Source organism: Sus scrofa, chromosome 2, assembly GCF_054392235.1.
Source record: "Sus scrofa isolate SSC_HxYL_T2T_F1_AM1 chromosome 2, Sscrofa_HxYL_maternal_Yorkshire_Landrace_v2.0, whole genome shotgun sequence".
NCBI lineage: Eukaryota > Metazoa > Chordata > Mammalia > Artiodactyla > Suidae > Sus > Sus scrofa.
This window is the reverse complement of record NC_139384.1, coordinates 17,937,509-17,960,215: the sequence shown is the minus strand read 5'-3', so window position 1 is coordinate 17,960,215 and position 22,707 is coordinate 17,937,509. Positions and strand designations below refer to the sequence as shown.

Sequence of the window (22,707 nt, the reverse complement as noted above, 5' to 3'; positions counted from 1 at the left end):
ATTCTCCAAGTCCATAAATTTATTTTCTGTGGAAAGAGTCATTTGTGCCGCATATTAGATTCCAGATACAAGTGATATGTTTTGTCTTTCTCTTTCTGACTTCACTTAGTATGAGAGTCTCTAGTTCCATCCATGTTGCTGCAAATGGCATTAGTTTGTTCTTTTTTTTGGCTGAGTGGTATTCCATTGTATATATATACCACATATGCTTAATCCATTTATATCTTGATGGACATTTAGCTTGTTTCCATGTCTTGGCTATTGTGAATAGCGCTGCAATGAACACGCGGGTGCATGTGTCTTTTTCCAAGGAAAGTTTTGTCTGGAAATATGCCCAAGAGTGGGATTGCTGGGTCATATGGTAGTTCTTTTTTTTTTTTTAATTTTTATTTTTTTTGTCTTTTGTCTTTTTGTTGTTGTTGTTGTTGTTGTTGTTGTTGCTATTTCTTGGGCCGCTCCCGCGGCATATGGAGATTCCCAGGCTAGGGGTTGAATCGGAGCTGTAGCCACCGGCCTACGCCAGAGCCACAGCAACGCAGGATCCGAGCCGCGTCTGCAACCTACACCACAGCTCACGGCAACGCCGGATCGTTAACCCACTGAGCAAGGGCAGGGACCGAACCCGCAACCTCATGGTTCCTAGTCGGATTCGTTAACCACTGCGCCACGACGGGAACTCCATGGTAGTTCTATATTTAGTTTTCTGAGGTACCTCCCTACTGTTTTCCATAGTGGTTGTACCACTTTCAATTCCCACCAACAGTGTAGGAGGGCTCCCTTTTCTCCACCCCCTCCATCATTTGTAATTTGTGGACTTATTAACGGTGGCCATTCTGACAGGTGTGAGGTGGAACCTCATAGTAGTTTTGATTTGCATTTCTCTAATAATTAGTAATGTTGAGCATTTTTCCACGTGCCTGTTGGCCATCTGTATATCTTCTTTGGAGAAATGTCTCTACAGGTCTTTTGCCCATTTTTCAACTGGGTTGTTGGCTTTTTTGCTGTTGAGTTGTATAAATTGTTTGTATATTTTAGAGATTAAGCCCTTGTTATCGCATCATTTGAAACTATTTTTTCCCATTCTGTAAGTTGACCTTTTTTTTTTTAATGGTCTCCTTTGCTGTGCAAAAGCCTGTCAATTTGATTAGGTCCCATTGGTTTATTTTTACTTTTATTTCTGTTGCCCTGGGAGATTGACCTAAGAAAACATTTGTACAATTGCTGTCAAAGAATGTTCTGCCTATGTTCTCTTCTAAGAGATTGATGGTGTCTTGTCTTATGTTAAAGTTTTAACCCATTTTGAATTTATTTTTGTGCATGGTGTGAGGGTGTGTTCCAGTTTCATTGATTTACATGTGGCTGTACATGCCACCACCCCTTGCTGAAAAGACTCTCTTTTCCCTATTTTAAATTCTTGCCTCCTTTGTCAAAGATTAATTGGCCATAGGTGTCTGGGTTTATTTCTGGGTTCTCTATTCTGTTCCATTGGTCTGTCTGTCTGTTTTGGTACCAGTCCCACACTGTCTTGATTGACGTACCTTTGTAATATTGCCTGAAGTCTGGGAGAGTTATGCCTCCTGCTTGGTTTTTATTCCTCAGGATTGCTTTGGCTCCTTCACTTATTCTTTCAGTTTTTTTTCTTTCTTCTCTTTTTCATTCCCTCTGGCCATGCCCATGGCATATGAAATTTCCCAGGCCAGGGATCGAACCCGAGGCACAGTAGTGACCTGAGCTGCTGCAGTGACAATGCCAGATCCTTTACCCATTGCGCCACAAGAGACCGCCTAGTTTTTGAGTCTTGATTACATGCCTACCATGTGCTAGGGCACTGGGGTTAGAAAGATCCCTCAGGATATTAACTCTTTGCAGTCAGAAGTCTTGTCTGCCTTGTTTTCTGTTGTATCACTGATGCTGACCATGGGATCACCCTTACTCTGTGTTCATGAAGTATTAGTGGGCAGAATAAAACTTTCACACTCCCTGCTTTTGAGACTCTCCTAGTTTAATAGAGAGACAAAGGAGAAATATAGATAATAGTGAAATGTGTAATTATCATAAAAGAGATATGTGCAAAAAGGAGAAAGAACATTCCAGACAAAAATTTTCGAAAGCAAGGAGAGATGTGGGGTAGGGAGTGGTTGAGAGGGCTGGGGTCCTTTTCCTTTCTTGCAAAAGAGTTTAGATTTACTGAAACACTTTTCCTTACAAATCAGCGCTTAAAGCACTCTATTATAGAAATCCTTGTTGTAGATTTGGCATGAGAATTTTATTTGATCTCAAACCAGACTAAATTAAAATAGTTTAACAATTTTTTTGAAAGGTTGATCCAACCTCAGTATGAAGACACTTAGTATGTGCGAGTCTTATCGAAACATCACCGTAGGGCTGGAAACTCATGGGGAAGCCAGAATGGTATTGCAGGTTCTTTTAATTTTTTCCCCCTTTTTTAGAGTTTTATTGAAGTATTGTTGATTTCCAGTGTTGTACATTGTAGGTTCTTATACTTGCCACAATGTACTGTCTAGAATTTTGAAATTCTCCCCAGGAAACCCCCAGAGCAGAGCTCTGCAGAAGTTTTTTTAAAAAGCAAAATTGTGGAATAAGTGAAGTGTGTCGGTGACTTCTCACTTCCCTTTTCCTGATTCATTCTTTCTTTCTTTTCTTTCACTGTGTCTGCAGCCTGTGGAAGTTCCTGGGTCAGGGATTGAACCTGTGCCATAGCAGTGACAACCCTGGGTCCTTAACCCACTGAGCCACCAGGGAACTCCTTCATGATTCTTTCTACTCCTTTAGGAAACCACTGTAACTTCAGTCAGCAGGGCCCTCTGATGGGCCTGAGACCCAGGGCTCCCACCCAGACCTGATCATCCTGTGCTTTGGACTTTTCCTTGGGGATCATAAGCCTTGGTTTTTTTTTTTTTTTTGGACTTTTCCTTGGGGATCATAGGCCTTGGATTTTTTTTCACCTTTCCTATAACAGTTCCCATAAATTCCAATACGTTGTGATTCATAACATGCTTACTTAAGTGTTATTTGTATACCCTTGTAAGAGCTTACATGCATTTAATTTACGAAATCAGAAAAAAAAAATCCTTGCTTAAACCATATATCCTGAGTTTTTCTTCAAAAAATATATGTGCTATAGCTATCAAAACTAGCTCTGGTATCCCTGGAAATGATCTGACATGGATTCACATGGAGATGCCTAGGATATAAGAGCTTAATAGGAGTTCCTTGGTGACACATTGGATTAAGGACCTGGGGTTGTCACTGCTGTGGTGTAGGTTTGATCCCTGGTCTGGGAACTCTGCATGCTATGGGCATAGCCCAAGAGCACTTTTTTTTTAGTTAAAAAAAATAAAAGGCTTAATAAATTGCCCTTCCCAAAGATACGGGTATGACAACACACATTGCCTTAACCCACAGAGAACTGTCATTACTTTCTCTCTTGCTCATCTTGCTAATCAATTGTAGGAAAGCATTCCTGCCTCAGTATCCTTTCAACCCAGTGATTCAGATAGCTGCTATCAGTTGACTGGAATTGACATGTGATATAAAATCCATTTACCATCTAATTCAAAGGAATGAAATGCTAATGGCAGAATTGGAGGCATCAGTGAGGAACCAGATATGTACGCAAACTTAACCGGGACAGTTAAGACACCTCAATAAAATATGATTAATATTGAGCTTAAAGAGACCTAGATCAAAGCTGATCCAGTAAAGAGTTTTATTTGTAGGTATAGAGCCCAGAGCTGCTTTTTCACGTCATAGCACACAATACAATTAGGAAGCTAGAGAGTCAGGCGTTTTTTGTTTGGTTGGTTGGTTGGTTTTTGTCTTTTTAGGGCTGCACCTGTAGCATATGTTCCCAGGCTAGGGGTCGAATCAGAGCTGTAGCCGCTGGCCTACCCCACAGCCACAGCAATGCAGGGTCCAAGCCGCATCTGCAACCTACACCACAGCTCATGGCAATGCCGGATCCTTAACCCACCGAGGGAGGTTTCAGGGATGAAACCTGCATCCTCATGGATGGTAGTCAGATTCGTTTCTGCTGAGCCACGACAGGAACTCTGACATTCAGGTTTTTAGGTATAGGTTCTCATTTAAATCTAGATTCTTTCCAAGTTGTACCACAGATGCTGCCTTCTCATTTTGTCCTTAAAACCTCAGGGCTGTCACATTTGTTACTACAAGTTAATGGGTTGAGCCAACGAACTTACCCCTGTCTTTGTGTCCTCTCTGCAAAATAACGATAGCAGTTAAACAGCTGGGAGATTTTGCCATCTGTTTAGTTCTTTTCTCCTTTCATCTCTTCTTGGGAGTGCTCTACCTCTTTCTCCTGTTCCTTCAAAGAGTAAAAAGTTTCAAACCATAAATATATGAAGGGTTTTTAGAAGTATTTCCCCTTCCTCTTTTTGTCTGCCAAGTTTCAATTCGGTTCAGGTGCTAGCAGATGTTTATAGGCAAATAAAATAAGTCATTTCTACAATGTAGCATAGATGCTCACTGACCTGAGTAAGGGTTCAGACTTGTTTTAAAAATTTTTCTTATTAAAGTTGATTTACAGTGTTCTATCACTTTCTGCTGTACAGCAAAAAGACCCAGTTATACATATATATCTACATTCTTTTTCTCACTTTATCCTCCATCATGTTCCATCACAAATGACTAGATATAGTTCCCTGTCCTGTACAGCAGGATCTCATCGCTTATCCACTCCAAATACAATAGCTTGCATCTACTAATTCCAACCCCCAGTCCATCCCACACCCTCCCTCTCCCCCTTGGCATGTTCTCCAGGTCCATGAGTTTGTTACTTTTCTGCAGATAGGTTCATTTGTGCCATATATTATATTCCAGATATAAGTGATATCATATGGTATTTGTCTTTTTCTTTTTTCTTTTTTTTTTTTTTGTCTTTTTGCCTTTTCTTGAGCCACTCCTGCGGCATATGGAGGTTCCCAGGCTAGGGGTCAATTGGAGCTGTAGCTGCCAGCCTATGACAGAGCCACAGCAACGCAGGATCCGAGCCTGCATCTGCAACCTACACCACAGTTTACAGCAACGCCGGGTCCTTAACCCACTGAGCAAGGCCAGGGACGGAAGCCACAACCCCATGGTTCCTAGTCGGATACGTTAACCACTGCGCCACGACGGGAACTCCTGTCTTTCTCTTTCTGACCTACTTCACTTAGTAGGAGAGGGTTAAGACTTTGATTAGAGGCTCCGGTTTGAGGTCAGAGGCCAACGTTTTTCTACATCCCAGACTTTAGTTTTATTTTAGCTCGCCTTTGTCATTGCCCAAATCCTGCAAGAATGTCTGGAAATTAAATAAGTCAAAATGTATGACTGTAATCTCAGGCCTGGCAAAACTTCTATAGGCAACCATAGGTCCGCACCCAACAATTGTTTATGCTTCTCTTGCATCCTCTAGAATCCTGCTTACGCATCAGATTCTGTTGAGTAACGGTGTGCGGAGCCAAGTCAGGAACGGTAATATTCCTTGTCTGCTTTCTTGGGCTGTCTTGACGCTGGCCCCTGACAATGCCAGGCTCGGGAACTATTTGTTTCTGAACTCCAGCCAAGAAGTCTAACAATTCTCTCCCTTCCTTTCCATTGCCCTCTTCTTCCTTACCAATGCCAAGTCTGGGATTTTTCCTTGTCTAGAGACTACACAGGCAAGGAAATGAACTTTTCTAGGGATACGACAGGCCACTTACCAGAAAAAAGTGCCCTTTGTTCTCTTCAAATGCCTTTTCCTTAAATGACATTTCCCTCTAAGGCTTCTGCATATATATCTGCACTTAGCTACTTAATTTTTCCAAGATCCCTGTAGAACATTACAAGAAGTAGGTATTGGAATTCTGATTTTTCTGATTGGGAAGCAATAGATCAGAAAGGAAAACTGCTATGCCCTAAGATTAGTTGTGTCTGAATCCATTCTTTTTTTTTTTTTTTTTTTTTTTTTTTGTCTTTTTAGGGCCCCACTCGCGGCATATGGAGGTTTAGGGGTCCAATCAGAGCTATAGCTGCCGGCCTACACCACAGTCACAGCAACTCCTGATCCCAGCCATGTCTGGGACCTAACACCACAGCTCATGGCAACACTGGATGCTTAACCCACTGAGCGAGGACTGGGATTGAACCCGCAACCTCATGGTTCCTAGTCGGATTCGTTAACCACTGAGCCATGACCCGGGACTCCTTCATTCTTAAACTCACTTAAAAATCCTTGGAGTTCCTGTTGTGGCTCAGCAGGTTACAAACCTGATTAGTTTCCATGAGGATGTGGGTTCGATCCCTGTCCTTGCTTGGTGAATTAAGGATCCTTCATTGCCATGAGTTTTGGTGTAGATCGTGGACGTGGCTTGGATCCCGAGTTGCTGTGGCTGTGGTGTGGCATGGGCTGGCAGCTGCAGCTTTGATTTGACCCCTAGCCTGGAAACGTCCAGGGGAAAAAAAAAATCCCTGGTAAATAAAAGTATGTATACATTTTTACTCAGGAATTTCACTTTGGGTTTTATCCTAAGGAAGCAAATGGAGATATGCTTCAAGAGGCAAGAACGACTGTCATAGTCTTCTTCTGTTTTAAAAAAATACACTGGAGTTCCTGTCATGGTACAGCGGAAATGAATCCAGCTAGGAACCATGAGGTTTCAGGTTTGATCCCTGGCTGCACTCAGTGGGTTAAGGATCTGGCATTGCTGTGGCTGTGGTGTAGGCCAGCAGCTATAGCTCCGATTAGACCCCTAGCCTGGGGACCTCCATATGCCTTGGGTGGGGCCCTAAGAAGACAAAAAGAGCTAAATAAATAAAAATAAATAAATAAATAAATACACTTTATATTACTTTTTTAAAATTATTTTTTTGGCAGTGCCCATGTCATGTGGAAGTTCCAGGGCCAGGGCTCAAACCTGAGCCATAGAACTGACAACACCAGATCCTTAATCTGCTGAGCCACCAGGGAACTCCCTTTTTCTTTTTCTCTTCTTTTTCTGTTCCAGGTGTCTATCCAGAATACCACATTACATTTAATTTTCATGTCTCCCTAGCTTCTTTAAGATAGTGAGAGATTCTCAGATTTTCCTTATTTTTGATGACCTCGATACTTCTGAGGAGTACTGGCCAAGTGTTTTGTAAAATGTCTCTCGATTTGGGTTGGTTTGATTAAAAAAGAAAAAAATCATGGCGTTCCCACTGTGGCGCAGTGGGTTAAGACTCCAACAGCAGCAGCTTGGGTTGCTGTGGAGGTGTGGGTTCAATCCCCAGCACTGCACAGTGGGTTAAAGGATCTGGCATTGCCACAGCTGTGGCAGCTCCAGCTTGGATTCACTCCCTGGCCTCGGAACTTCCATATGCTGCAGGGGTGGCCAAAAAAGAAAAGGAAGGAAAAAAAAAAAAAAAGACCACGGAGGTAAGGGGCCATTCTTGTGACATCATATCAGGGGTACAGTCTGTCTACATGACTTTTCACCAGTGATGCAAATCACAGAGTAGCGTTTGCCAGATTTCACTGGGCTTTTTTTTTTTTTTTCTTTTTTCTTTTCCATTTTTGGCTGCCCTGCAGCATCTGGAGCTCCTGGGCCAAGGATCAGATTTGAGCTACAGTTGAGACCCAACCTGAAGCTGTGGCAATGCCAGATCCCCAACCCACTGTGCCAGTTCAGGGATCAAACCCGAGTGCCAGTGCTCCCAAGCCACCACTGATCCTGTTAAGCCACAGCAGGAGCTCCCACTGTGCTATTTTTTAATAAGAAAACGTCTCGGAGTTCCTGTCGTGGCGCAGTGGTTGACGAATCCGACTAGGAACCATGAGGTTGCGGGTTCGGTCCCTGCCCTTGCTCAGTGGGTTAACGATCCGGCGTTGCCGTGAGCTGTGGTGTAGGTTGCAGACGCGGCTCGGATCCCGTGTTGCTGTGGCTCTGGCGTAGGCCGGTGGCTACAGCTCCGGTTCGACCCCTAGCCTGGGAACCTCCATATGCCGAGGGAGCGGCCCAAGAAATAGCAAAAAGACAAAAAAAAAAAAAAAAAAAAAGAAAACGTCTCGGAGTTCCCGTCGTGGCGCAGTGGTTAACCAATCTGACTAGGAACCATGAGGTTGCGAGTTCGATCCCTGCCCTTGCTCAGTGGGTTAAGGATCCGGCGTTGCCGTGAGCTGCGGTGTCGGTTGCAGACGCGGCTCGGATGCAGCTTTGGCGTAGGCCGGTGGCTACAGCTCCGATTAGACCCCTAGCCTGGGAACTTCCATATGCCGCGGGAGCGGCCCAAGAAATGGCAAAAAGACAAAAAAAAAAAAGGAAAACGTCTCAAGCTAAATGTCAATAACAGTACTGTAAATTCTATGAGGGCAGGGTCTTGGCCTGTTTCACTCACCACAGTGCACCCAGTGCCTAGAACAGTTGTGACACCTGGGAGGTGTTCAATAAATAGAATTTGTTGAATGCAAAGGAGATCGATTTAAACAAATTAACTTATACAGAATACTAGCAGTCATCATAAATATTCGGTGATACGGAAAAAGGCTAATGATAAAGTCAATGTGGAATTCCCTCGTGACGCAGCAGGTTAAGGATCTGGCATTGTCCCTCCAGCAGCTTGGGTTGCTGCTATGCCTCGGGTTCAATCCCTGGCCCAAGGACTTCCACATGCCTTGCCATCCCCCCAAAAAAATTCAGTGTAAAAAACAAGTTAAAAAACAGTTTCTGTACATCCTGTTTTCAATAAAGTGTGTGTGTGTGTGTGTGTGTGTGTGTGTGTGTGTGTGTGTAATGAAAGAACTAGAAGAATATTGTCAAAATGTGAACAGGTCATTGGAAGGATTATGAGGGATTTTAATTTTCTTCCTTCTTCAGTATTTTCAAAATTTTTAGCAATAAAAATGAATTACTTTGGACATCAGAAAAAAAAAACAAAAAAAATGGAGAGAAGTTCTAACCTTCAGAAAGATTCTAGAGAAAGAAAAACAGATGTTCTGATATAATGCCCAGCAACTGCATTATTTAGCTGTGTATTCGTATCTGCAAAGGAACTGAAATCAGTGGTGCAGTGCGACAGGGTGTTGTCCTGAAAATTCTGCAGTTTCTAGGAAACAGGGTACACTAGGCACCATCTGTTTCTGATTTAGGGTATTAGAGTTGCAAGATCATGAGCTGTATCTTTGTTACTCTCATAACAAGTTGTTTAAAGTTAAAAAAAAAAAAAAAAAAAAAAAAAAAGAAAGAGGAGGAAAGAGCAAAACCAAATGCACAGGATGCCAGAGCGAATGGCATTATTGTATCGTTTGCGTTCTCCTCCCTGGGGCTTTGCATTTTAAAAACACATGTTGTGGTTTTTCTGTGATTATCTTCCCACTTCCTGTGTTGTATCTCCCTTACTGTAAATATCCTTTCGTACAGTCATGCTTTTCTTTCCTTGCCCGTGTATCTTTCCTCATCTGCACTATCTTTCTCCAAACTTCCACTGTACACATTTTTCCTAATACTAATTTGTGTAAGTCCAATGGGGTTTTTTGGGGTTTTTTGGCTATGCCTGGGGCATGCAGAAATTCCTGGGCTTAGGGTTGAACCCAAGCCACAGCAGTGACAACGCCGAATCCTTAACTGCCAGGCCACCAGGCAACTCCCCAATGGTATTTTTTATTCTCCAATGAGCGTTTTGGAACCCTGGCTTCAAATTCTAGTTTCATCTTTTCTTAGCTCTGTGATTTGGGGAAAGTCACTTAACTTGAGTTTCCCCCCTCAGAAACTGAGGGCACTATCATGTACCCACTGGGACTGTGGCAATGGTTAAATGAGATTTAATGTAAGTAGGTAAGGGGGTCTATCCTAGTGCTAGTCACAAATGAACACTTCAGCTTTGGAATCTATTACTTCCCTTCCCCCTTCCAGGCATCCTCTAGCTGTGTCTCCGGTCATCTTTCTGAAATGCCAACACATGCTAAAGGATCCAGTCCAACCTTCGGCTCTCAGGGTTCTCTTCAAACGAAGCCCAACCCAGTTCACTGGTCTCACTATCTTCCAGGCACATTCCATACCCACATTCCATTCCGGCCACACCAAATCACTGGCTGTTGCCTAAATACATGTTACTCTTTTTCTTCTCTGTGCCGTAACACATGTTTTCTGGGTCCGGAAGTCTTCTGTGCGCCTATCTGGCAGATTTCTTTGTGAAACCTCTCTGACCGCTTGAGGCCACTCCTCTCTTCTCCAACCACAATAATTTGTTCAGACTTTCATTAATGCAATTCCCTACCCAAGGGTCTGTATCATTCACTCATTTATTCACCAAAGAATTATGCAGCCCCTATCACATGCCGGGCGCTGGGAACACAACCTCTAGTTAAATTATAATTGCCATAAGCACAGGGCTCCTCTCTTATTTCCCCCTCCCCAGGGCTTAGCACAGGAGAAAAGCAAACACTCAAGGTTCATTTGTTCGATGTGGAATACAATTAGAGCATTGCGTTTTTAATAATTGAATTGAAAGTCAGAATGCTACCAAGGGCTTCCTAGGTTGCCTTTTAAAGGCAAAGATAAAAGACATATTTTCTTGTACATGTAACATACTGTTATGCTTATTAACAATTCCAGGGGCCTCAGAAATATTCCTGTTCTTTGAATGGTCTCCATCTGGAAGAGTTTAGCTAATTAAACCCAAGACGGCAGATGAGTTGGCCCCATTTATCGCCAATGGATGAAATCTTCTCCCCAGAGAGTCCTCAGACAAATACCAAGGGTCAATGTTATTTTTAGTAACCTGGAGTTTTGAACGTCTTAAAAATTTGTTTTCAATTTCTAAATTTGCTGACATAAATTTTTTTCATCGCAAAGAATTAAATTGACTAGTGAAACTTAGCACATACAGAAGCATTTGTCTCAACTTTAGATGATGTTGAATTACTGTACTGGAGGTAAAGTTAGCCATTAATCTACAAAAAAAGAAGTTAGAAAAAAATGCTTTCTCTTTCCTTTTTTTTTTTTTTTTAAGTTCAGGATTCCTGTTGGTGACAATACTCTGTGCAGATTGAACAGCGATTCAGAGAAAGCTATCATTATCCTTCCTTTTGAAGGATTTTCAAGTTTTTTTTAATTTTTTTTTAGGGCCGCACCCACGGTGTATGAAAATTCCCAGGCTAGAGGTCGAATCAGTGCTGTAGCTGCCAGCCTACATCACAGCCACAGCAACGCCAGATCGGAGTCACATCTGAGACCTACACTGCAGCCCCCGGCAATGCCAGATCCTTAACCCACTGAGCGAGGCCAGGGATTGAACCTGCGTCCTTATGGTTACTAGTCAGATTTGTTTCCACTGAGCCACAAGAGGAACTCCCAAGGGTTTTCAAGTTTTTATTATTACCTGTCACTATTTCTGAGGTGTCATTCTTGCCCCTGCCCTTTTGACTTTTCCGTCCTCTGCTAATGCAGAGAAACATATGGGCCTTGGGTTTTTGTTTTTTGTTCTTTTCTTTTTTTTTCAGCCGCCCCCACAGTTCCCAGGTCAGAGACTGAATCTGAACAGGAGCTGCGACCTCCAGCACAGCTGCAGCAACAGCCAGATTCTTAACCCACTGCACCAGGCTGGGGATCAAAGTGGTGCCTCCACAGAGACAAGTTGGGTCATTAACCCACTGTGCCATAGCGGGAACTCCACGGGCCTTATTTTCTCGGATTAGTTTGCATCCAATCACATGCTGATTTCTTTGAGGTTCAGAGTTAAAACCCTTTATCACTTCACATTAACAACAACAAAGGAATGGCCGCAAGAGCTGAGTTTTATTGATATCAATGCAATTTTTTTTTCTCCAATGGGAAATAATTTGCCCATCTCCTAGGTTATATCATGAGATTTAAACTGACAGGCCCTGGAGTTCCGATGTGGCTCAGTGGGTTAAGGATCCAGCAATTCACACCGATACAGCTCAGGTCACTGCTGTGGCACAGGTTCAATCCCTGGCCTGGGCACTTCTGTGTGTCAGGGAAAGAGCCAAAAAAAAAATTAAAAATAAAAATATAAACTGATGGACCCTAAAAGGAAAGAGCTCTATCAGGCTTTAGTGGAAAAGATACTATGAGATCGATAGTGAATAAAGCAAATTTCACGTCTATAACTGCCATCTTTGCTAGGCAGTGTCAGCCTGCACAACAGGTTCAACTGAAGGTCATAAAAACAAAAAGTCAATAAAAAAGTCAGCATGGGGAGTTCCTGTTGTGGCTCAGCAGGTTAAGAACTTGACTAGTATCCATGAGGATGTGGGTCTGATCCCTGGCCTCGCTCAGTAGATTAAGGATCCTGCATTGCTGCAAGTTTCGGGGTAGGTTGCAGCTCTGGCTCAGATCCCCTGCTGCTGTGGCTGTGATGTAGGCCTGCAGCTGCATCTCCAATTTGATCCATAGCCTGGGAACATAGGCTTTGGGTGTGGCCAAAAGAATAGAAAAGAAAAGCAAAGAAAGTGAGGGGTCAAAGAAACTGTGCAAGTCCATTTGGCCCCAAGCATGTGAGGCCCCAGCCTTTCTCAAGAGTTTGCCCTCCTGCTTTCCCATTCTTTTTCTGAAGGTCTAAAAGGGCCCAATAAAAACAAGGATTGGGGTGAGGTTGGCTGTGGAATTCAAATCCCTGAGTCTGATAAAACAGTTTTTTGCTCGTCATAGCCCCAAAGAATAGATTTGATCCATGGAGTTCCCATTGTGGCTCAGTGGTTAATGAATCCGACTAGGAACCATGAGGTTTCGGGTTTGATCCCTGGCCTTGCTCAGTGGGTTAAGGACCAGGCGTTGCCGTGAGCTGTGGTGTAGGTTGCAGACGTGGCTTGGATCCCACGTTGCTGTGGCTCTGGCATAGGCCAGTGGCTACAGCTCCGATTCGACCCCTAGCCTGGGAATCTCCATATGCCATGGAAGCGGCCCTAGAAAAGGCAAAAAGACAAAAAATAATAAGGATAAGAATAGATTTGATCCAAGCCTTAGCTTCTGAGTGGCCTTTGGCATTTTACTGTGTCCCGAAATCCTAAAAGCTGTCACCATGCACTTTCCTTATTTCTCTTCTCTGAAGCCCTCATGGAGGTCAGTCCATCCATCCTTCATTCCCCGGTAGTGTCAGAGGAGGGTAGCACAGTTTGTAACCTCAGGCCAAAATGCTTCCCCTATCTTGTGCTTTGGTATATGAGGAGGGCCCAGGCAATCCTTCCCATGCTTTGAGAAACATGTTACTAGGATACTGTTCACTAACTCCTTTGGAAGGATCCACTGTAGTTATTTGATTGCTTTTTTGGTTTTTGTTTTTAGGGCTGCACCTGTGGCATACGGAAGTTCCCAGGCTAGGGGATGAATCAGAACTGTAGCTGCCTGCTTACGCCACCGCCACAGCAACTAGGGATCCAAGTCTCATCTGTGACCTACATTGCAGCTCTCGGCAACGCTGGATCCTTAACCCCCTGATCAAGGCCAAGGATCGAACCAGCATCCTCATGGATACTAGCTGGGTTCTTAACCTGCTGAGCTACAATGGGAACTCCCTATTGTATTTTTTTTTTTTTTTGACCGAACCCATGGCATGCAGAGGTTCCTGGGCCAGGGATCTAATTTGCATCAAAGCCAGGGCCCAAGCCCCAGCAGTGACAATGCTGGATCCTTGAACTTGCATTGGCATCACGAAACTCTGACATTGTAGTGTTAGAACAATTGTGCTGCGCCTGTGCAGCTGGTGTGTTTATACTTCAGGGACACCATGCATTTTGTAATTCACCATTTTTCTCTCTTGCACTGATTACAGGGGGGCTCTGAGCCAACTTCTGTCCCATCTACAGCAAAGACTTTACCACCTGCATCTTACTTCCTTACCTTTGCTTTCCCTCCTGTTTCTTATTTCAAATTTATTTGATCTTCCTGTAATGTTTGCATTTTTATAAGCAGCCCTGATTTCTTCTTGCAGGAAGATAGGTTGCAGATAAATCAGTAAAATAAACACATGTGGGCAGGAAAATCCATAGAAAATGCGTTCCCTCAGGCAGCGGTCAGCTACCTTGATAGGACTTAGGGCTGCCCCAGCACGGTATGGATTGTGCTAGAAAATGCAGCTCTCTGCTCTTCTCCGCCGTCCTGTGTGTGGTTGAATTAGTTCCTCGCCATGTCTTCTCATAAGACTTTCAGGATCAAGCGATTCTTGGCCAAGAAGCAAAAGCAGAATCGTCCCATCCCCCAATGGATTCGGATGAAAACTGGTAATAAAATCAGGTACAACTCAAAGAGAAGACATTGGAGAAGAACCAAGCTGGGTCTCTAAGGAGCCTCCACGTGTGAGGTGGTGCACATATTGATGCTGTGTGGCAGTTATTTCCTTGCATCTTACCATATCACTGAAAACGGCACAGCCACCGTTGGATATATCTGGAAATGGGTTCTCTTTATGTTGTTGTTTCTGTATAGCGCTTTGCCTCAGTAATAAACATGTGAAGGCCTCTCCTTGGAAAAAAAAAAAAAAAAAAAAAAAGAAAATGCAGTGCCCCTTTGAGCACCCGGGAGATCCCTATGGTATGGATAAACATGGTGATGAATGTATGAATTGCAAGTAAGTCATGAAGCCCTGGGACCAGCGAATGAATGGTAAAGCAGGAACCTAGGAATGTCTTTATTTTTTAACTTGGTTGTTGAAAAAGATTCGATTCTCTTATAAGAAAAAAAACTCAAGTGACCCAAAGGAAGTGATTCATAGGGGGATCAGCGTGGTGACCGAAGGCTAAAGATGGCGTTCCACAGGGAAAGCGGGAAGTGCCAAGCAGAAGCTACGGAACAAGAAATCAATCCACGTTTGTTGAAAGGCAAGTACATAAGCCGTCCAAACCAGGGTCACAAGCTCCCAGTTAAGTGGCTAGAATTTCTGCTGATGAATTGAAGGAAATTTGCAATAAGGAAAAATACACCCATCTGAAAAGAAATCCAGTTCATAAGGTCAGCCCAACCCAAAACAACATCAGTGAACAGGAATTTCATTCTCTGAACAATACCAATCTTAGCCCTACAGTGGCCAACTCATTCCTTTCCAAAGGGCACACAGTTCACACCTATTTTTGTACTGCAAATTCTACAGAGAACTCTTGAAAAAAGTCTTGCACTGTCAGGAACCCTCGAAAAATGTGATTCTCTTTCCTGTACCACTGCCTGGGGACACACGTCCCTCTTTACTATGTTAGCAATCGCCAACTTCCCTAAAACTGCACAAATGGGGGGAGTGAGACTGCCAGTTACCTCAGATACAGAAAGTCTCTCGGAGAAGGAAAACAATGTCACATTGTAAAGTTTTACATAAGTCTCAGCATATAGCATGTGGCTCTAAAGCCTGTGAAAGTTCCCAGGCAAGGGATGGAACTCCCACCACAGCAGTAACCAGAACCGTAGCAGTGACAACGCCGGGTCCTTAACCTGCTGAGCCAGCAGGGAATTCCATGCAGAAGCGTTTTAGCTTGATGTAGTCCTGCTTACTTTTTTTTTTTTTTTTTTTTTTTTTTTGCTTTTTTAGGGTCAAACCCGCAGCTTATGGAAGTTCCCAGGCTAGGGGTTGAATCTGAGCTGCAGCAGCCAGACTACTGCACAGCCACAGCAATGCAGGATCCTAGCTGCACCTGTGACCTACGCCACAGCTCATGGCAATGCCAGATCCTTAACCCACTCACTGAGCGAGGCCAGGGATCAAACCCGCATCCTCATGGATAACACTTGGGTTCGTAACCCACTGAGCCACAAAGGGAACTTCCTGCTGCTTGCTAATTTTTGCTTTGATCACCTCCTATTCAATGTCAATGTCCCATCATATTTTACATTTCGGTCCCTCCCTGCGGTGGAGGGAGGGATGCCCCATGTCACATGGGGATGGCCACGTGACACTGGACAAATGAGACAGACAGCAGTTTATTAGTCCATGTACTCACAGTCTGCAGGAGGAGGACACTGCACATGCAGTGCCATGTGGGGGGTTGCATTCAGGAAAGGAGTGAATTACCAGGGTCTGTGGGAGGCAAGGTTTGTAGTATCAAGTGAGGGAGGTGCCCCTTGGTTCCTTAGGGAGGATGGGATTGGTTTGTTTGAACAATTCCATAGGCTGGCAGGGAATTGAAACCTGATACTCATGGATAAGCAAGACCTGCACCTGGTCTATTTGATATGGAGGGTTATTTGGCTTGGGGAGCAGAGCAGGGAGGGGACCATGTGGTTAGGCCATTTGAGGCCCTCCCCATTTTACCAGCCGTGAAGGAAGGACAGAATACTACTATAATTTTAGACCTTACATCACACTACTGAAACATGTAATGGATCAGAGTCAGGTTATGGAGATCCTCTTTTTTTTTTTTTTGCTTTTTGGGGCCACACTCGCAGCATACGGAAGTTCCCAGGCTAGGGGTTAAATCAGAGCTATAGCTGCTGGCCTACACCATAGCCACAGCAATGAGGGATCCGAGCCTCATCTGCAACCTACACCACAGCTCATGACAACACCAGATCCTTAACCCCCTGAGTGAGGCCAGGGGTCAAATCCAAATCCTCATGGATGCTAGTTGGATTCCTTTCCGATAAAACAAAACTCCCCAGAGCTCCTCTTCCAAAAGTAATCTGGCTCCTAGGGCTTCAGTGCAAACTGATTGAAAGTTTTAAACAGAAATAAAGATGTTTTAATTAATTCAGATATGATCAGATAAGACAATGGAGCATTTCCTGCTCCCTCAAGCAGAGCCCAGGAAGACTCGGTCCACACACTTGGAGGATTGCTGGTCCCCTGATGTGGAGATGGACGCATCTGATTACGAGAGCCTGCTGCCATTGAGCTTTCCGTTCTTATTCCCCTCACCAAGCGCCTTCATATCCATTCATTCCTGTATTCAGCAGATTATCCTTCACTGAAGCCTGCTGGGCTCTAGGCACTGTGCTTCATGCACTGGCTATGCCTTGGAGAACAAAAATGCGAGTCTGGTCCTTGACTTCATGGGGCTTCTAGTGTAGTCACGTAGGCAGATAGCAAGCAATTAAAGACACAAATAAATAGGCTGAAGGAAAATAGAAAACAGGCTTCTTTGAGGAAAGTAGCAAGACCTACGTGATTTGGCTCCTGTCCACGCCTCCTGCCTCATCTCACGCCACCGTCCCCTCCTCCCCTGAGTTCCAGCCCACTGGTCCTCTCCCTCTCCCTCTCTCTCCCTCTCCCTCTCCCTCTCCCTCTCCCTCTCCCTCTCTCTCTCTCTCTCTCTCTCTCCCTCTCCCTCTCTCTCTCTCTCTCTCTCTCTCTCGGCTCCTTGTTTGTACACTGTCACAGTTTATCATGACTGTGAATTTTATCTTTTTTCTCTCATACAATTGTTTTTTAACCATCAACCTAATTAGACTGTCAGCTCCTCGAAGGCAGCAATGGTGTGTCCCTGTTACTACTTGTATCACTGTCACTAGCGTACTCTGGCTCGGAGGTATTCGAAAATCATTTGTCCAGTGAATGAATACACAGGATGACCTGGGTAGGGTTGGAGTGGTTCGGGGTAAGGGTCTCAGTTTTTTTTTTTTTTTTTCTTTCTTTCTATGGCCGAATCTGTGGCAAATGGAAGTTCCCAGGCTAGGGGTTGAATCGAAGCTGCAGCTGAAGCCTGTGCCACAGCCACAGCAATGCAGGATCCAAGCCGCATCTCAGACCTTCGCCATAGCTTGCGGCAACACCAGAGTTTTAACCCAGTGAACAAGGCCAGGGATTGAACCCGAATCCTGACAGAGGTGACATCAGGTTCTTAACCTGCTGAGCCACAGTGGGAACTCCTAGGGTCTCAGTTTTATTGCTTCACTTTGTGTCTTCTCAGTTTTACTTGTCCTTGGTCTAACTCTGTGCAGTGTTAAGGATTTCACACAGGTACATACTGCTCCAGGTGTGTACCTCAGCTCTCTGGCTTCTTGCTCTGATGTCGCTCTGTTTGTGCTACCTGGAGGCCTTCTCGGCATCCCTGCCCACACTCAGCCTGGAAATGCAGGGGAGATAACATCGCATGGCTGAACCTTTAAGCGCTGGCAGATAGGAGCCAGAGGATAATATCCCCGCTTCCCTTGCCTCTGATGCTTGTCCCGAGACAGTCTCTTCGACTTCTGGGGATGTGGTGCTGCAGATGAAGCCATCTGCTGCATTTGGAGATGGCCAGCCCATCCTCGCATTGGCACTTCCTCCTTTCCTGCTTCTCTTCCAATTCCTCCCTCTTGCTCCCTAGAATTGTTTTCCCTATTAACATAACAGTCCTGCGTGTCCCCCCCCCCCACTCCCCAGCTTCACTTTCTGAAACCTAGCTTAACAGGGAAGCTCCTTTCTTTCTTTCTTTTCTTTCTGCCTACCCAGGACATGTGGAGGTTCTGGGGTCAGGGATCAAACCCACGCCACAGCAGCAAGCTGAGCGGCTGCCATGACAACGCTGGATCCTTAACCTAGCTGCACCACAAGGGAACTATGGAAGCTTCTTTTAAAATGTGATATGTGAGGAACTTCCCTTGAGGTGCAGCAGATTAAGGATCCAGTGTTGCCAGAGCTGTGGTGCAGGCTGCATCTGGATGCAGGTTCCACTCTTGGCCCGGGGAACTTTCACTAGCTGAAGGTGTGGCGGCAAAAAAAAAAAAAAAGAAAAAACTTGTAGGAGTTCCTGTCATGGCCCAGGGGAAATGAATCCAACTAGGGACCATGAGGTTGCAGGTTCGATTCCCTAGCCTCGCTCAGTGGGTTAAGGATCCAATGTTGCTGTGAGTTGTGGTGTAGATCAAAGACACTGCTCGAATCTGGCGTTGCTGTGGCTGTGGTGTAGACTAGCAGCTACAGTTCTGATTTGACCCCTAGCCTGGGAACTTCCATATGCCGCAGGTGTGGCCCTAAAAAACAAACAAACAAAGACTCGTAAAATGTGATATTTGAGCTGAGACCTGTGAGGTGAATAAGAGGCAAAAACAGGTTCTTCTGGTCTGCAGCTCTTCCCCTCTTCTCTGGCACCCACGCCAGGTGGACCCTATGTGGGCCTGGGCTCCCTGCCTGGCAAGGTGCCGCTCGCTGAGGATGCAATGTTGAAAGAGCTGCAGCCTCTGCCCGGGGGCCTGGTCATGCTCTGCTTCCTGTGCAACCGGTTCGGGCATCAGGAAGACACCCAAAACAGGGACATTCTGAATTGCCTCAAGGACGTCCTGGCCCTTGGAGGGTTTGAGCCCAAGGCATTCCGCCCATTGATGTGGAGCCTGACATGGAAGCCCCGCTGTCCCTGTGCCCAAGGCGCTCCTCTTAGCCCTGCTGCTTGGCGGTCACAGTGCTGCCCTCTGGGGATTTCATGCACAAAGTTGTTTCCTTGAAACCTGCGTGGAGGAACTCCAGGAAAACACACCAGAATGGCTGCTGGTCTTGTCCATCCCGGCCTCCCCTTTCCCAGACCATGGTTCCTTGATAATAAAGTGCTGACTGTCAGCAAAAAAAAAAAAAAAAAAAAAAAAAAAAAAAAAAGTTTAGGCAAACAAACAACAACCCTCTCCCCCACAAAAAACCTGGAGGGAGGTGGAGGCCACTGGTTTCTAGGAAGGCAAAACACGCATCCTAAGGCAGGGTAGAGGTCAGAGCACTAGGGAGCTGAAAGGCCACTGTGCCATTTTCTGGGGAGAAAGAAGGCTGAAGAGGGTAAAGGAGAGATGAAGAGGTGATGGAGTTCCCACTGTGGCTCAGCGGTAATGATCCCGACTAGTAACTGTGAGGATACAGGTTTGATCCCTGGCCCTGCTCAGTGGGTTAAGGGTCTAGCACTGCCCTATGGTGTAGGCTGCAGACATGGCTCCGATCCTGAGTTGCTGTGGCTGTGACGTAGGCTGGCAGCTGCAGCTCAGATTCAGCCTCTAGCCTGGGAACATCCATATGCTATATGTGGCAGATGAGGCCCTAAAAAGACCAAAAAAAAAACAAAAACAAAAAAAAACCAAAACCCAAAAGGTCGATGAGGGGTCAGTACATGCAGAGCCTTGTAGGATTTGGGTTTTGTTCTAATGGAATGACAGCCATTGGAAGGTTGAGTCAAGGGTGTGGCATAATCACATTATGGTTTGTTTTATTTCACTTCATTTTTTATTTTGTTTTTTGGCCATGCCCAAAGCATGTGGAAGTTCTGGGCCTAGGGATCAAACTCACGCCACAGCAGTGATGCTAGATCCTTAACCCGCTGAGCCACAAGAGAACTCGGGTTTTTTTTGTTTTTTGTTTTTTTTCTTTTTTAGGCCACACCTGTGGCATATAGAAATTCCTGGGCTAGGGGTTGAAGTGGAGTCCACAGTAAGGCCGGATACGAGCTGCATCCTAGACCTATATCTCAGCTCATGGCAAAACTGGATATTTAACCCACTGAGGGAGGCCAGGGATTGAACCTGCATCCTCACGGATACTAGTTGGGTTCTTAAACAGATGAGTCATAATGGGAACTCATCCTGTGGTTTATTTTAAAAGAACCCTTAGGCTGCTACGTGAAAAATAAGCATACTAAAAAGAGAAATCCAAAGTAAAGTTTACATATTTTTCAGGACCCAGGACAAAATGAAAATTCAGGTTCTGGAATTCCCTAGGATCTGTGAGGATGTGGGTTCAATCCCGGCCTCCCTCAGTGGGTTAAGGATCCGGCATTGCCATGAACTGCGGTGTAGGTCACAGATGTTGCTGTGGCTGTGGCTCCGATTCAACCCTTAGCCTGGGAACGTCCATGTGCCACACTTGCAGCCCTAAAAAATAACTTTTTTTTTTTTGGCTTCACCTGTGGCATGCGGATGTTCCAGCACAGGGGCTTGAACCCAAGCCACAGCTGTAAACAAGGCCACAGCAGTGACAATGCTAGATCCTTAACCTGTTGAGGCACCAGGAAACTGCAAGACTTAAAAAAAAATGAGAGCCATCATAAAGGGTGTGGAGTGGGTGTGCCCAACCTCTCCGTTATTTTTCCATTTGAAAATCCTGTGTTGTAATGACACCCAGCTTTTTATATCCCCACCCCAAAAGGAGATATATATATATATATATATATATTTTTTTTTTGCTTTTCAGGGTTGTACCTGCAGCATATGGAGGTTCCCAGGCTAGGGGTCTAATCAGAGCTACAGCTGCCAGCCTACACTACAGCCGCAGCAATGCAGGATCCTTAACCCAACTGAGCAAGGCCAGGGATCAAACCCCCAACCTCATGGTTCCTAGCCGGATTCATTTCCACTGTGCCACGACGGAAAGTCTGCAAAAGGATATATTTTTAAGCACAGTGATATGTACAGGCCAAAGGTTTCTAAATGTCTTAAGAGTCTGGGAAGAGTTTTTTTTCCTCTGTGACTCCCTTTCTTGACTTGGTGGGCCTCCTATTCTCTTTAGCAAGGCGAGGAGGTGCTGAGCGCCAGAAAAAAAACTCCCAGGGAGAGCCCTCTGCCCAAATGCAAAACCAAGGGGAAAAAAAAAATAAAAGCAATGAATTTGGACCAGGCTGGCATACGATGTGATCCTGGTCTGCCATATTTACTTTTTCTTAATCTAAAATAACAGAGATAACATACACAATGGACTTTCTAACTCGCTACTTTTCCCTTATCTTTTTTCCCTTTGTGAGACTAAGACATCATGTTCTTTCATACAATCCCTCCACAAAAAAAAAAAAAAAAAAAAAAGGCTTTTGGCCATTCCATTCCCTGCTGCCCATGGAGAAGAACAGACTCTATCTGATTTTTCAGCTGGAAGGCAGGGTGGCAGATTCTTTCCAATGGAGTGGCCACTTCCTCCCCACTTTCAGAACACACCCCTTCCCAAAAATACGCCCTCCTGGGCAAGCAGCACAAAGGGAGCAGACCCAGCTTTCAGCGTCAGCAATGCCCACATCCCTTCCTTTTCCTTTTACACCCAGCGGCCTGGGAATGGCACAAGAGTTTGGGGAATCCACACCACAAATCTCTGCGTAGCTCCTTTAGGTCTGGAATTGGCCCTACTCTCATTTCTTGCCCTCCTGATCTATTCTCCAAACCAATTGTATTGTTATTGTCCTAATACCCAAATCTGATCATTCCATCTACTTATTATTTATTTATTGCTTTTTGAGGGCCATACCTGGGGCACACAGAAGTTCCTAGGCCGGGGGTTCAGTTGCAACTACAGCTGCGGGCCTACAGCACAGCCACAGTAATGCAGGATCCGAGCCGCATCTGCAACCTACACCACAGCCCGCAGCAATGCCGGATCCCCAACGCATTGAGCGAGGCCAGGGATCAAACCCACATCCTCGTGGATCCTAGTGGGGTTCGTTTCCACTGTGCCACAATGGGAACTCCATGATAATTCCATCTACTTAGATCTTGCCAAGGCCTTTCGGCCCACACAAGGGTTCCCAGACTTCAGCCTATGCGTGGTTCCATGCATAGTTGGCCATAAAAGAATATCATATTAAGACATAGCTTCTAGAATTTGGGATAGAACCTGAGTATCTGTATATGTTGGTTTGAATTCTTTAGGTCGTAAGTGACAGAAACTCATCTCAAACTAGCTTAGGTCAAAAAAGGAATCCATGGAGTTCTCTTGTGGCACAGTCAGTTAAGGATCCAGGTTTGTCACTGAAGTGGCCTGGGATTGTTGTTGTGGCACGGGAACTTGAGAACTCCTACATGCTGCAGGTATGCCCCCCCCACCACCAAAGGAATCTGTTGTTTCCTCTGACTAGGA

General features: G+C 44.9%; 1 protein-coding gene across 1 annotated transcript; it reads left to right on the top strand.

The window, feature by feature from the left end:
* Positions 1-14,073: 14,073 nt before the first annotated feature.
* On the top strand, positions 14,074-14,492 carry LOC100525679 (large ribosomal subunit protein eL39). The gene has a single exon (XM_003122798.6). It carries the CDS (start codon positions 14,125-14,127, stop codon positions 14,278-14,280), a length of 156 nt encoding a protein of 51 aa, XP_003122846.1. The 5' UTR covers positions 14,074-14,124; the 3' UTR covers positions 14,281-14,492.
* The last annotated feature ends 8,215 nt before the right edge of the window (positions 14,493-22,707 follow it).

Coding starts and splice junctions, on each gene's coding strand:
- LOC100525679 (XM_003122798.6), top strand. CDS start 14,125: ATGTCTTCTCATAAGACTTTCAGGATCAAGCGATTCTTGGCCAAGAAG.